This window comes from Elgaria multicarinata, chromosome 2 (genome assembly GCF_023053635.1).
Source record: "Elgaria multicarinata webbii isolate HBS135686 ecotype San Diego chromosome 2, rElgMul1.1.pri, whole genome shotgun sequence".
Taxonomy (NCBI): domain Eukaryota; kingdom Metazoa; phylum Chordata; class Lepidosauria; order Squamata; family Anguidae; genus Elgaria; species Elgaria multicarinata.
The window spans coordinates 160,652,908-160,669,079 of record NC_086172.1 but is presented as its reverse complement, the minus strand read 5'-3'; the positions used below and the strand labels follow the sequence as shown (position 1 = coordinate 160,669,079).

Below are 16,172 nucleotides of genomic sequence, written 5' to 3'. Positions count from 1 at the left end.
CTTTGAACTATTTAGCTTAGAAAAATGACAAATAAGGGGAGACATGACAGAAGTATACAAAATTATGCATGGTGTAGAGGAAGAAGATAGGGAGAGATCTTTCTCCCTCTTTCGATACTAGAACCCAGGGTCCCCACATAAAGCTCAATGGTGGGAGATTCAGGATAGCTAAAAGGAAGTACTTCAGAGTACATAGTTTACAGAATTCACTACAAGATGTAGTGGTAGCCCCCAATTTGGATGGCTTTAAAGGTAGATTGGACAAATTCATGGAGGAGAAGGCAATCAATGGCTACTACTCATGATGTCTATATATTAGCTCCAAAATCAGAGACACCATGCCTCTGATTATCAGTTCCTGGGGAACGTGAGCAGGAGGGTGCTATTGCATTCATATCCTGCATGTAGGGTTCCCAGAGGCATCTGGTTGGCCACTGAGAACAGAACGCTGGACAAGGTAGTCCTTTAGTGTGATTTAGCATAGCTGTTATGTTAAAATGTTGATTTAAAACATTAATATTTTAAAAGCAGCATCTAAATCCTGTTCTTCCTTCATACTTTAATAGACACAGCATAGGAGTGTTTAACGTTTACAAAACAGAGTAATTTTAATATATGTTTGCATAATAAAAAACAGCTCCTGTACATATTCACTTTGTATGGACACATGGAATAAAATGAAATTATTAACAAGTCACTCTTTATGTGTGCGTTTTTCAAAAGTATTTTGTCAATTCTTATTTCATTTATGGCAAAGCACTGTTACAGAATTGCATCCCTATTTAATTACTGATGCAAACCTATTCATGTTTGGACATAACTCTCAGCGTGCCCCAGCCAGCCACTATTTTGCACCTTGCTCCAAGTTGGTAAACCTCAGTATTTCAGCACCAAAGATCCTTTTATTTGCCCAAAAATTTCAGCACCTACTCTGAACTTGTTCATCTTTTCGTAACTATTCTACTGAAATTCTATTCTGATTTATTGTTTTTATCATTTTGATTTTAATGAAGAGAAGCAAAGAAATTTCTTTTTTTTAAAAATAATCTGGGCCAGTCTTTTTTTAGCTGACAACTGCAGTCATACCCCATCATGTACACATTTAACTTGGACATAAATCAGTAAGAGTCCAACAAAACTTGCATTCAAACATACTTCAGCCTCAAGTGATTTTTATTTAAAAAGACATGAGAATTAAAATTTTATTTTTTATTCAAGTTCAACAGAAACTGAACAACTGCCAAAGAGTGTGCAAAAACAGCCAGTGAAGAATTTTTAACTGCATTTGTATTAAACTGTACATTCTGTACACAAGTCTTAAAATATTTATTCTTCCAATCCCAACTACACAATGCAGTACTGAATTGTAAGTCTGTATATTAGACACATACACAAAGGGGAAATGCCCTACTGCTGCAATTAAACCAAACAAATACACTTAAGCAAAAGCTGGACGCACACCTCATTCCAGCTCTTTTACTTCTCGATCCTCTTCCTCACTTTCAGGTTTGTGTTGGCTTTCCGAGAACTCTCCTGTGACTTGGGTTTCGTGGCTCCCTTCTCTACAGTTGTTGAGAATAAAAAATGATTTAAAAATTAAAAATACTGACCACAAAGTGATGTCGAAATACAAGCAAGACGTTCTATATTCACACATTAAAAAGAGAAATCCACACGAATTTTCCAATGATTTACACCTCACATTAAAAAAAAAAAAATCATACTCACACCGGCTTTAGGACACTCTTGAGTCTCATGAAATTAATTTATAGTAATACAATTCTTAGAATAAGTGTATAATATTGCAAGCTATATAAACTATAGTTCGATAGGGCCTGCAACAAGGTAGCATGCAGGCAATATCTACCCATCTATATGATTTTATCTCACACATACCCTCCCCACAACATCAAGATTCCTGTAAAGAACATTCTACCGTGAGTACATATTGACTAAGGCAAGGTTATTAAACCTCTAGCAGCCCGAGAGCCAAATTCAATTTCAGAGAAGCTCTTGGGGGGGTCTGCATTCCAGTGGTGGGTGGGGCCAAAAGCAAAAGTGGGAGGACCAAAAGTGGGATCACCATAGTTTAGCTTAGAAGCTTTTACTGCCAGGAAATAAGCCTTAGGAGAGAAAAAACAGTACAAACCAAGGAAACAAGTGAACAATTGGGGATTAGGGGGAAAGGGGTGGGCTACGGAAATGAGCATGACCTTCCAGAGAAACCTGGAGGGCCAAATTTGGCCCTCAGGCCTGAGGTTCTAGCCCCTGGACTTAAGGGGTATGAATGCAGAAGCAGTGTTGGAGATTCTTCATCCTCCCCTCTTCTCTTAAGTTCCAGCTACTCATCCTCTGCCCTCAGGACTACTCCAGAAAAAAACATTTTGAAAATTGTCTTGTGGCTAGGGCAAGAAGAGAAGAGGTGCTTACTGATTGATTTAACTACGAAGAATCCCAGGTATCCACTTACATGTGTATACATCTCTCTGCTAGATCTTAGGCAAAGAAAAACATTTGTGTCAAACTAATGGCTGATTCCAACAATACATTAGCAGGTAAAGCAGGAGCATAAATAATTCTTGCATTCATTGTTTTTGGTAATATTTCAGTGTCTATGTCACTTTAAAAACACACAGGTCTCTCACTTTGCCTGTTGTAGGATCCAAGAGATTTCAAGACACAAATCAGACTGCAAGTGAGACACATGTGAAAATAACAGCAAGTAAAGATAGCAGACAGTTATCTGCTGCTCTCTCCTCTCAATCTCATATCTAATTTTGCCCTAACCTGGGCAAGTGTCCAATATTGTGGCCCTTTTAATTTCCAAAAGAGACATAGAAAGGTAAATACTTCTGAAACAACTCTTAATATATAAAACAGGCAGGGAAGCATACAAGCACCCAGATTGTGTTGACTAGGACTTTGTGACTTAATATCTCTAGCAGCTTATCTATTGAAGACACAAAAAAGATGGGCTACTACTAGTAGTCAAAAGCTTGCACTGTTGTAGCAGACCAAGTTCACAGACTCAAGTCTCTACTTCATCCTATGTGCTTTTTATACTGTATTTTGTAATTGTGCTTTTAACCTGTTGGTTGTTTTATTGTGGTTTTAATTTTTGTGCACCGCCCAGAGAGCTTCGGCTATTGGGCGGAATAAAAATGTAATAAATAAATAAATAAATAAATAAATAAATAAATAAATGTACCAGGGTTGTCAAACCTCTTTCAGCCCAAGGGCTGAATTTAATTTCACAAAAGCTCTCAGAGGCTGTCTTCCAGTGGTGGATGGGGCAACAGGCAAAAGGGTCAGGACAAAATACCATTATGTTTTGGCTTAGGGCTCTTATGCTCAGCAACTTTGCCTTAGGAGAGGCACCTCAACCTTTTAGAATGGGAAACCACCACCCCAAACACACACACACACACACACAAAAGCCAGGAAACCACCAAACAACTGGTGGTTGGAGGAAAGAAGTTGTGGAAAAAGGAAAGGGTACATGGCCATCTGGGTTACCCCAGAGGGCCAGATTGTGACTCTTCACATGCCACATTTAGCTCATGAGCCTCAGATTTGACACCCCTGGTATTTACTAATACCGAACTCAATTTCTGAGTGCTCATCATCCATGCACAAGCACATCAGCAGGCTTGGGGGGAAACCCAAATATTTTGTAGAAGTACAAAATTCCCTTTTATAAAAGGAAAAAAACCTTGCAGGAGGGGAAACTGAGGACTGACCATAGTCAACGGGCATAGAATGCAGACTTACTATTGTGGAGAGGAATGGAAAACAGGGAGGTGAAAAGGAATGGAGGAGTATTCTAGAAGAGGAAAGGTTTGATTGGCTGACACACTGAACAAGAATACTTCACAATGCAACATTGTGTTGCAGTTCCCACTTTGTACATTTAAATTTGTGAACCCTAACCACTGCTCTTTTAGAGTTTCAATAACATATCTCCAAATACTGAAAGCTCGGTGTATTCAGGCTGAATAGGAGGGAAATGACAGCCATTTCGAAAAGAGTCAAAAGCAGGAGATGGGGCACCAAAACCAACTCTCAATATAAAAAACACATGGTTGTTATTAGTAACACAAAAGAAACAAAAATTGCAAAACTGTTTGCTGGAGAAAACATCATGAGAAATATAGATTGTAAGCCTATGCAGCAGGGCCTTGCTATTTACTGTTTTACTCTGTACAGCACCATGTACATTGATGGTGCTATATAAATAAATAAATAAATAAATAAATAAATAAATAAATAATAATAATAATAATAATAATATACCCTGACTTGAAAGTCCTTCACTAACAGGTTAGCCAACGGTTTAACTGGAGGGAACAGATGAGATGGTCTATGTGGTTTCCAAATAAAGGCTCCTAATGAATTAAGAGGACTTTGGATACTGAAGACTCAATTCAGGCTTAAAGAGCAGTATGCAACAAAGAAAAGGTGTGTTCAATGACCTCAAAATTGTATGCCTGCAAGTTTAACTTCAGTGCTGGACAAACTGAGTAATAGCCCCAGCTAAGAAAAGACTAGTTGCAAGCACGGATGGACATTACATCTTAGAAAAGAGTCAGCATCAGTTATGTAGAGAAGTAAGCCTCAAAGATCTACTGGAGATTTAAGTAGTGCACATCATGTCCATAAGGGTAACCAAGTTGAGGCTGAACTTGGAAATTCACTCCTCCCATCCAAACTGTCCTCGCATGACTACTGTCTGGGAATTATGGGAGCTATGGAGGGCACAAGATTGGTTGGGGGAGGCTGAAATATGGCATAAGAAGCAAAATCCTTCCCTGAGTCAGAAATTGATCACCATAAACATTTTTGAAGAGTATATACATGAAATACTAAATTTTCATAATGGAGGGGAATGAAATGCATTTCAAAATATTTGGATTGAGTCCTATTTGTTAAAACCAGTTCATACAAAGTGGATTTCTAAGCCTGAACCAATGCATTAAAACCACAGAAGGATCACATAGCACTAAGGATAGCCTAAAAAATGGCAGTGAAATTTTAACACGAGTTGAAGTGATACACATGGGGGGTGGGGGGGAATAGCCAAGTCTTGGGAGTACAACTTATGGCAGTTTTTCCTAACCAGGTGCCTTCTGAATGTGTTGGACTACAATTCCCAACATCACCAAACAGCATGGTTGATAATGGGAGTTGTAGGCCAACACAACTGTAGGACACAATAGTGAGGTTGAGATTGATAAACAAATGGTCAAAGAACACCTAATTTCCTTGAATGAGTTCAAATCTCCAGGGCCCAATGAACTGCATCCTAGAGTAATGAAGGAGCTAGCAGAAGAACTCTCAGAACCTTTGTCTACTATCTTTGCAAAATCATGGAAGATGGGTGAAGTGCCGGACGACTGGAGGAGGGCTAACGTTGTCCCTATCTTCAAAAAGGGCAAAAAGGAGGAACCTGGGAACTACAAACCAGTCAGTCTGACATCCATCCCTGGGAAAATTCTGGAGCAGATTATAAAGAAATCAATCTGTAAATGCCTTGAAATCAATGCGGTGATTACTAGAAGCCAACATGGATTTGTCAGGAACAAATCCTGTCAGACTAATTTGATCTCATTTTTTGATCGGGTAACCTCCCTTGTGGACTGTGGGAATGCTGTGGACGTCATATATCTTGACTTCAGCAAAGCTTTCGACTAAGTGCCCCATGATATTCTGATTAACAAACTAGCTAAAAGTTGGCTAGATGGAACAACTATTAGGTGGATTCACAGTTGGCTACAGAATCGGACTCAAAGAGTACTTATCAATGGAACCTTCTCAAACTGGGGAGAGGCAACGAGTGGGGTACCGCAGGGCTCAGTCCTGGGCCCAGTGCTCTTCAACATTTTTATTAATGATTTGGATGAGGAGGTGCAGGGAACGCTTATCAAATTTGCAGATGACACAAAATTGGGTGGGATAGCTGGAAGACAGAAACAAACTTCAAAGTGATCTTGATAGGCTGGAGTGCTGGGCTGAAAACAATAGAATGAAATTTAATAGGGATAAATGCCAAGTTCTACATCTAGGAAATAGAAACCAAATGCAGTTACAAGATGGGGGATACTTGGCTCAGCGATACTACAAACGAGAAGGATCTTGGAATTGTTGTAGATCACAAGTTGAATATGAGCCAACAATGTGATATGGCTGCAAGAAAGGCAAATGCTATTTTGGGCTGCATTAATAGAAGTATAGCTTCCAAATTACGTGAGGTACTGGTTCCTCTCTATTCAGCCCTGGTTAGGCCTCAACTAGAGTATTGCGTCCAGTTCTGGGCTCCACAATTCAAGAAGGAAGCAGACAAGCTGGAGCGTGTTCAGAGGAGGGCAACCAGGATGATCAGGGGTCTGGAAACAAAACCCTATGAAGAGAGACTGAAAGAACTGGGCATGTTTAGCCTGGAGAAGATAAGATTGAGGGGAGACATGATAGCACTCTTCAAATACTTAAAAGGTTGTCACACAGAGGAAGGCCAGGATCCTCCCAGAGTGCAGGACACAGAATAATGGGCTCAAGTTAAAAGAAGCCAGATTCCAGCTAGACATCAGGAAAAACTTCCTGTTAGAGCAGTATGACAATGGAATCAGTTACCTAGGGAGGTTGTGGGCTCTCCCACACTAGAGGCATTCAAGAGGCAGCTGGACAACCATCTGTCAGGAATGCTTTAGGGTGGGTTCCTACATTGAGCAGGGGGTTGGACTCGATAGCCTTGTAGGCCCCTTCCAACTCTGCTATTCTATGATTCTATGAGGAAGGCTGACATATGTGATACCATATTTAATGCAGTTTCCATTTCTGCCCACTGATAGCCCCCTTTTCTCTCTTCAAACCATAACCTGCTCTTTCTTCTCTCTGAATCACTACTGAAGGAATGCCTCCTCCCATACGTGCCTGCCTGGACCTTAAGATCATCCACAGGGGTCCTTCTCTGTGAGCGCCTGCCAAAGGAAGTGAGGCAGGTGGCTACCAGGAGAACGGCCTTTTCCGCTGTGGCACTCCAGCTGTGGAATGAGCTCCCTAAAGAGGTTTGCCTGGCATCTACAGTATATCCTTTTAGAAACCAGGTGAAGACCTTTTTTATTCTCTCAGTATTTTAACACTCTATAAATTAATTTTAACTTTGCTGTTTTAAATTTGTATTTCTGCACTGCTGCTGATTTAATCCTGGTTGTGCTTTTATATTGTATTCTGTATTATGTTTTTATACTGTTATTTTATACTTTGGATAGTTTTAATTTTTGTAAACCGCCCAGAGATTTTCGGCTATTGGGCGGTATAGTAATGGAATGAATGAATGAATAAATACAACTTTCTGAGCCTCTTCCTGTTAATTCTCTCTTTTTTTCTTTCCATCCCACAACACACTCCCCCTTGCCTCAATTCTCTTTTTGGTCTGTTTCTATCTCCTCCTTTCTCTCCTATGCCTTGCAGATTTCAGAAGCAAAAGTACACAAGTCTTTCAGTATTCCAGGAACTTTGCATTGACAGAGTTTTCATGGCTGAACTAAACATTTTAGTGGCACATACACATTATGTCAATTCCTCATGAAGCAGGAGTGGTGGGGTGTCCATTTAAAGCACAGCAGGGGTGAGTGGAATGCTGACACTCTTCCCTATGTTTCCCTAAATCCACTTCTCTCCAGACATTTTTTCCCCTATTGGGGCTCCGAGACTGAAGCAATACCTACTGAAGTGGGGGGTGGTAGAACAAGCGAGTGTGAGATAGTGTGTTTGTGTTTTTCTGCGTACCTAAGGGTTCAGCATCTACTCCCACTCCATCCATACTCCCTCTACCCTGCTTTATGAGGAACTGACACAACTGAGACTGAAACACATGAATTGTGCTTCTGTAACATCACGCTGGCATCTGGCAAAGGTGGGCCACACAGCATAGTTCTGGCTGGCATAGGGTTGGGGGGGGGAAATCTTATTGAGGATAAGGCTATCAATGGCTACTAGTGATGATGGCTATATATTACCTCCAGAATCAAAGACAGCATGCTTCTAAATACTAGCTACTGGGAAATATGAGCAGGAGGGTGCTACTGCATTCCTGTCCTGCTTGAGGGCTTCCCACAGGCATCTAATGTGAACAGAATGCTGAACTAGATAGGATTCACCATACACCTATAAATTTACTGAGAAGAGGAGCAATGTGGATAGCAACATAAGAATTCTGCTGCCTCTATCCCAATTTTGATTGTTTTGGTGGGCTTTCGGATGTTCCCCATCTCTCTCTCTCTCTCTCTCTCTCTCTCACACACACACACACACACCACTCCAAAAAAAGTTGGAGAAAGCCATACACAGAGGGTAACTGGTATTCGACAGAAAGTCACAAATAGGGACACAACTGGTCCATAGTCTTATATTGTGCAGACCCACAATAGCTGATTTTTTGGTTAACAAATGAGGGGGGAGTAGAATACAGACTCACTTCCAGCCTGTACATGAAATTTTTGCTCCCCGTGTAGCCCCAGGAGTGATGGTAAAGCACAATAAAGCATCACGGCTACACAGTGGCCCTCTGAGGAGTAAAAATGTAAACCACTGAGATTTCCACCACACATGCAGCAGCAAAAGAGGGTTTTTTAAAGTTAGGGTTGATGTTGTTTTTAAAAAAAGAAAAGAAAGAAAAGAACTAAACCGCCACTGCTTCCCCACCACCAAGCATAAGCACCCGCTAAAACTTTTTTGTAAAAAAACAACACATCCCCCAGAAATCCCTCCCCTCAACTTTGACACAACCCTAGTCCTAGCAGTCTCATGTTTTGACATGATTCATTTTAAATTGCAGGCTTTTCTTTAACCTATTTGCAATCAACTAAAGTTTAACTGTAGAGAAGCTGAGTATAAAGTTGGACTAAAAAATCAATTTCAATGTTAAAACCAAACAAACCATTGAATTTTGTCCACTCTTGAGCAGACAGTACTAGATGGAGTAATAGACTGGGTGTAAGTCAGGTCCTATAAGTTTTACTCACATCCTACACCTCACTATGAATAAGTACCATCTGCCCCATTCCCCTTTTCTTGGGGATAGGCAGTAACTCATTGGCAGAGAATGTGTGTGGCTCCAAATTCTAATCCCTGGCACTTCCTGCTCAGAATGTCTCAGGTAAGAGAGCTGCAATCCTTGGTTTCAAAAGTCCTGCTGATATGCATGTGATGTTCATAAGCTGCCAATGATGCCAAAATAGAACCAAGATTATTATTCCGTCTATTTGGATAACTCCCTTTTCTTAAAGTAGCTCCACTCACTGTTGTAAATGGCTGCTGCTGCTGCTAGCCTCTGGCTGCAACCTGCTGTGATGAATTGGTCCTGGGGAGTCAGCACTTCCTGACAGTGAATTGGACAAGATAGGGGAGGATAAAAATGAGAACAGAGAGGAAAATAAATGGTGGGAAAAGGGGCAGGGAACCACCACCACCACCTTTCATCAAGTAACTGTCATCCATTTTATATGATGAGGAGCAAGTATATTTCACATTTGCTAATAGCACATAGCTGACAATCTTATTTTCTTCAAGTTACCTAACAAAAATGGTCATGTTTATTGCAAAACTTAGATTTTTAAAAAACCAAAATGATATATCTATGACAAATACTAATAGGAACATTTGACTTACTAGGTGATGCACGTTTCCTTTTTTTGATAGTCTTCACATCATCTATAGCTGTTTCAGCATCATCTTCATCAGAAGTGGCTGCCCCTGATGCAGCAACCGCAGCAACTAATTTCCTTTTCGTCTATCCCCCCCCAAACAAAAGCCAAGTTTTATACAGAGCGGAAAAGCGCATGTAGGCAAGTTAAATCACAAAATAATGCAGTATAGTATGTTTCTCTATCAAAATCCCCGACATTTGCCTTCCGTGAGTAACCAGCTTAAAAATCCTCCAACAGAACCCCCTCCACCATTTTAAAGTAATTAACATACCATGAATCTCAATCTCTTATTTTGATTTTTTTTTATCAGGTTCATATGCAAACCCATTTTAAAATATGAGATTTGCTCAGGAACAAGACTGTAGTTTACAATCATAAGATACAATTAACCAAATGCATAATCATTAAAGTGCATGTGAGTTGTGTTCAAAGACAAGAACGTTCTCCAAGCATGAAATACAACATGAGTTTCTGGGTTGTCTGAGTAGCTCAGATTTTATTATACATTTCATTTTTAATTTGTAGTCTTTACAATTTCAGATATATTTATTTATAATATATAGGCAGTATCAGCTAGGGATTTGTGAGGAATTTGATATTTGCAAATTCCTATATGAAATTAACTGACCTGCATTCTTGAACTAATGGCCATATTGGAATTTAGCTATCCAACAGATTTCACACTTATCTGAATGTTGCAACGCAGTTCCAGACAGTGGGGTACCATCCTATTATGTGTATGCACTCAAGGGAGCAACCGCTCACACAACAGGGCCTTTCAAGCTTCTAAAAATAGCCTGAATTGAGCAGATGTGCTCATTTCTGCAATGGGGCAGGGTCAGCGTTGGTTTTCTGGGGTTATTTTAAGAAGTGTGAAAGCCCCATTGCACAAGTGGGAGAACAAGAACAAAGGAACCAGCAGAGTTGGAGCAGCGCCCTGTTGGATACTGTCCAATTTAAGCATATCGAAATACGTTGCAAGTTTGCATTTTGAGAAAAAAATGCACATTGGGGGAACGGGTGGGCTTAAATTGCAAATTAATGCAGAAATAGAATGGAACTTTAATACCAGCTGAAGAATCGGAATTTAAGGAAGCCACTGCATCTGAGCCCTGAATGTTGCCTCTCATACTGCTGCCCTGTCTGTGTCAGCCTCTCTCCCACCTTTGCTAATATATTCCAGATTTACCAAGGACCCAGTTGTCACAAACTAAATTACTGAAATTTAAAGAATACACATAAAGTATCCAAAGATTAAAAAGGCAGACACAATTCAAAAGTCCAATTCCAATCAGAAAGAAAGATAAATTAATCAAGTACTGATTGTTACTGGGATTCATTTTTATTTTAGATGGTCCAATTGAAGGAAATTCTGTTTCTATAATCTTACTCAAATAGGCTGATCTTGCACAGCTAGAACACAACAGCCCATTATTCTCCCCCGCCTCCCCACAGCAAGAACTGCTTCTCAACCAAAGTTTCATCAGGTTATACATAATTCTAAAAACCACAGAGCAGACAAAATATTTTAAAATAAACTTGAAGTGTGTGTGCTCTCCCCCCTTTTTGCAATGAATGTTGACAAGCCAGTACGTTTTGCCAGACACAAACACATCTCAGTCCATAAGCATAAAAATAACTGCTAAAGTTTAGCTTGCTTTTTTTGGTAAGTTTGACAAACGTGTAGCTTTACTGAAATAGCTGCTGAAGTGGTTACAACCTCACATAGCTGACGATAGAAGGGGAGAGTGCATTACATCTTTCCAAAGTGTTGCTTCATGATTACCATCTAAACCCTGCTGGGCTGAACAGATTGGTTCGATAATTACATACAATAACTGCAGTGGGCAGGTAACCCTCAGCTGGCACAGGGCAGCTCCCCTGTGAGAACTTCCATATGCAAACTGCACTGATGGAGTGCATTAGGTACATCTTTCCTGCCGGTGCACAGGCCTGATTAACGCCAACCAAGACTCCAAGGTTAGCATGTCAGCAGATTTGTGATGCATTAGGCAGGAATAAACACGGACACTTTTGTTCATTCTGACCAAAATTAAGGAGGAATATTTCACCACTGTATTACTGTTATATACAGGATATAAATGCATTCCTCCTGGTTGAACCAAAGAGGTTTTTAAAAGGCTCATTGCAAAAGCAAATATCAAATACTTTCCACACAGAAAGCAAAAGGACATTTATCTTGTTTCCAAGCTTATTCAATAAAAAGTGTTCTTAATCTTGATGCAGGTGAGTTACATGGCAAGAGAAGTCAGGCATCATTCCCTGACAGAGACAACACCCATGTCTGATGCAGAGTGCAAGGCAAACTATGAATCACTAATTCATATTTATTTCACTCCAAATATTTCCTAGCAGTTATCAAGTGCCATCAATGGGCTCATCACTGAACATAAGACATGTCCCATGGCTTGAGTAGTTTACAGCAGCAATAATGGATGCTTTCACTGCAATGCAATGAGGATAACTCCTCTTTCGACAGGAGCCAACTGAACCCATGCAAATATTAGAGTAACATCATCCATTACATATGAAAGCGAATTAGATTCAAGCCAAGTTGGGAACAATGTCTCATTAATAAATCTCAGAACTAGCATCAGTTAAAATTTATAGTAGAAAAGACGCAGATCTCCTAGTGTGAGAGAATTTCAATTAAGGTGGGCAGCAGCTGTTGCTGCTATTTCACAATACTTGCCATTCTGATATGCCATATATACACCAACTCAATCCAGATTAAAGTTCAACAATCCTGGTCAACAATTTAAAGTTAAGTTTATAAACTTATTGTGAAATCATTTTTACTCAAAAGTACACAATCAATGGAGCCTACTCCCAAGTAAGTGTGTGTAGGACTGCAGCCTTATACAAATTACAAAATAACGAACATGAGCTGTTTATACAGGAAAACCATGGGAATTTATTTTTAGGAACAGAAAATTGGTCATCTGAAAGTTCTCTGAGGACCAATAAATATGTAAGATTGTCTAACCTCCTACCCAATATCAAATTGGAAATGCCCATAAGTTCACACACTCCTCCCCCTCTTCGGCTCTAACCATGATTCCAAACCCAGATTTAGGAGCAATTATGGTTAGCAAAAAATGCTGGTACATAAATAATGTTGCACCACGGTGAGCTCTGAAATGGGAGGGGAAGGAAAGAAAAAGTTGTGTAGGAGAGGAGGGGGAAAGAGAGTGTAAAGCCAGAGGATGAGTATGCAAGTCCCCAGGGCAGAGCTAAGTTTTTACGAGATCTGATCATTTTTCAACAAGATTTTCGAATCTTGTCACAGTATAAACATTACGGCACACTAGCTATTTCAGTAGTTCTCCTCCTACAAGTATTAGACGGTCCTTGCTTATTTTTAAAACAGTACTGTTATGGTTATCAATCTTTTCTTCCCCCACCGCTTATAAGTTTGTCTCTTCTGAAAGGAAGCATCAACTATAGATAAAATGTGATCCTGCTGAAACAGATACTGTAATGACAAGTTTTTCCCGGAACGAATTCATTTCTACAGAATTCTATGGGGCTCACAGGTTCTTGTAATATCCCCCAGGCTTTTTAGCATCTACATGAAACCGTGGAGTGAAGTGTCATCAATTTGGAGAGACTACTCTTTTTCATGCACTTCAGATGAGGCAGTGATGGTGTTAAACCTGTGGTTGGGTGCACTAATGGTCTAGATGAGGGCCAAAAAATTAAGGTAAATCCAGATAAAACAGGGGCCCTGATGGTGAGTAGTTCATGTGCCTGGCTTGGTGTTCACCCGGTATTGGACTGCTGGATGGGTTGCACTCCACCAAAGGGACACAGCCTGGGGTGCCCCATGGTCCAATATTTGTTACTGGAGTTGCAGGCTTCTTTTGTGGAATGGTGCATCCGCGGGGAAGCCCAACCTGACTGCTGTGATCCATAATGCGGTAAACGCCAGATTAGACCACTGTAACATGTTATATGTGGATCTGTCTTTGAAAACGATTTGGAAGTTGCAACAGTTGTGAGACTGTTAATTGAAACTGGACCTTATATATGTGCTCTGCAAACTGCACCAGCTTCCAGTTTGTTGCCAGGCTCAATTCAAAATGCTGATTTTGATCTTTAAAGCTTTTCACAGCTTGGAGCTGGGATACTAGAAGGACTGTTTGTCTCTAATGTGCCTGCCTGTACACTATAGAGTCTGTTCTTCAGGTGTTCTCATTTTCTGAGGTGCAGCAACTGGTTACGGGGAGGACCTACTTGGTGGTGGTACCCTGACTGTGCAATGCTCTCCCCAAGGAAGCTTGCCTGGTGCCTACCTATCTTCAGATAAAACCCTATTTTCTTAAAAAAAAAAAAAAAAAAAAAAAAGTTCAGCAAATTATATACTAATTTGCATTCAGTTCCTTTCCTTTTATATCATTCTTTTAGGCAATGGGGGTTTCCTTTGTTTTATTATCATTTTAACTTTTTGCAAGCCACCCTGGGAACTTGATGCTGGATGGAAATAAACCCCTAAAATAAATAAATTCACACCTTCTTCAGGAGATATTATCATTATAATTATAATAATAATAATATTTAATTTTTATTTATTTATTACCCGCCTCTCCCTTTGGATTGAGGCGGGGAACAACATCAAATATAAAAATACTATAAAATATATAAAACCGATTAAAACATATAAAACTAATACATTAAAATAACAGCCAGTCATTTTAAAATTGGACTGGGTAAAAATATTAATTTATTACTCAGAGCTGCTATGAAGCAAAGAGCATTAATCCTTAGAAAGGGTAGAAAGGAAATTTTTATTTATTGCATTTATATCCTCTCTTTCCTCTAACCAGCTTAAAGCAGCATAAATGGTTTTAACCTGCACAACAATTTCATCCTCCCAATCTCTTGTGAGGTAGATTAGGCTGAAATACAGCAACTGGTTCAAGGGTACCCAGTGAAGTTAATGGTCAACTGGAGATTTAAACCCAGGTCCTCTATGTCCTAGACTAGCAACCTAAACACTAAACCACAAATGATTTCAACTCCACTGTGTGTGTATTTTTTTCTTGGGTAAGTTTATCATAGCAAACAAGTGAACGCTGATTAGATTCAGGATTCCCACCAAGTTAAATGCCAAGATAAACCAACTGAAAAATTCTAGAGAGGGTAGGGCTGAATGCATTAATAGATTAATTGGTTCAATTAACTAAAGTGTGGGTTTTTAACAGGATTGTAAATCAGAGCATTTCTTTTTGAAAGATGCTCAGGGCTTAGAACATTGTTTAAGACTATGCATATCTCTTGATTCAAGGAAGATTATTTTCCATGATCCAATTTCTCCAATTAGTCAAGGGGGGAAAATGTATGATCACCACCTGTATTTTAAGGCATTTAGAGGAAACACCCTGGTCCCAACAATATTTACTCAGAAGCAAGACAAATTATCAGTGAAATGCATAGCTTTAACAAAGTAAACATTGGCTAACAACCTAAATCATTAAAACCAAAAGAAAATCAACAGGCAGGAAAAGTCACCAGCTAAAATTAATTCTTATTAGGTGTAGACATATGGAAAATAAAGCCTGATCCATACAAGAACAATCACCATCAGTTTACAATAGAAGAGACACAAAGTCACAGGCCCCAGATATTTATTAAAGTAGATCTAAGTCCCACCTTTCTATGGCTGCCAGTATACACCAGGTGACTAACAAAATTTTGAAACTCTATAGGAAACTGATAAGATCTAATGAAAGGATCTTGCAACAGTTCAATATCACAAACACACTGTTATTTCCTCTTAATTGTCTCCATTTTACTTCAAGTAACTTTCAACATTTTTTTAAAATCATAGTTTATCTGAGAAAGTAAGAAGGACCTTTTTCTTCTTCTTCTTTTTTACATACAGGCTACACCAGTCAACGTATCAGCTTATTACTTCAAGTGTGCTAGTCAACATTGTGGACCAGGCTGCCTATTGACAAAACTTCACTGTACAATACTTTTAACCCCGGAACTATTATCATGGAATTACTTGCTGTATGTTCAAAGCAATATTTTTGTCATTTCAGCCTTCAAATAAATCTTATACTTGAATCATAAGCAATACCATTTAACCACATCTAGGTAAAAAAAGATTTTCTATGTATGTCTCCCTGTCTTTGGAAAACGAATACAGCAAAGTGTGTTTTTGCACAAAAGTGGCCTAGGTACTAGCATCTTTCACTCATATATACGATCTCTCTCATACACTTGTAGATGAAAATTCATTTTGAACTACAGGCATTAAAATCATTTATATTGTATTTATTTATTTGTCACATTTTTATACCGCCCAATAGCTGAAGCTCTCGGAACGGTTCACAAAAAACATAAAAATAAATAAATATACACATGATGCACCAGTACTCATGGTTTGTTGTTGGGTTAACCTCCGGGTTGTTTGGCCCCTTGACATCACAGCAATCTGGG

At 39.4% G+C, this 16,172-nt stretch overlaps 1 protein-coding gene across 2 annotated transcripts in view; it reads right to left on the bottom strand.

Moving 5' to 3' along the window:
* Positions 1 to 1,194: 1,194 nt before the first annotated feature.
* Positions 1,195 to 16,172, bottom strand: part of VRK1 (VRK serine/threonine kinase 1) — a 32,128-nt gene continuing 17,150 nt past the window's right edge. Inside the window, exons 12-13 of one of the 2 annotated variants that reach the window (XM_063118021.1) lie at positions 9,667 to 9,787; positions 1,195 to 1,562 (exon numbers count right to left, since the gene is read on the bottom strand). In XM_063118021.1, the coding sequence (XP_062974091.1) occupies positions 1,477 to 1,562; positions 9,667 to 9,787 (207 nt within the window). In that variant the 3' untranslated portion in view covers positions 1,195 to 1,476. Of the gene's footprint in view, positions 1,563 to 9,278; positions 9,377 to 9,666; positions 9,788 to 16,172 lie in introns of those variants that run through there. The other variant, XM_063118022.1, reaches the window with a different exon arrangement.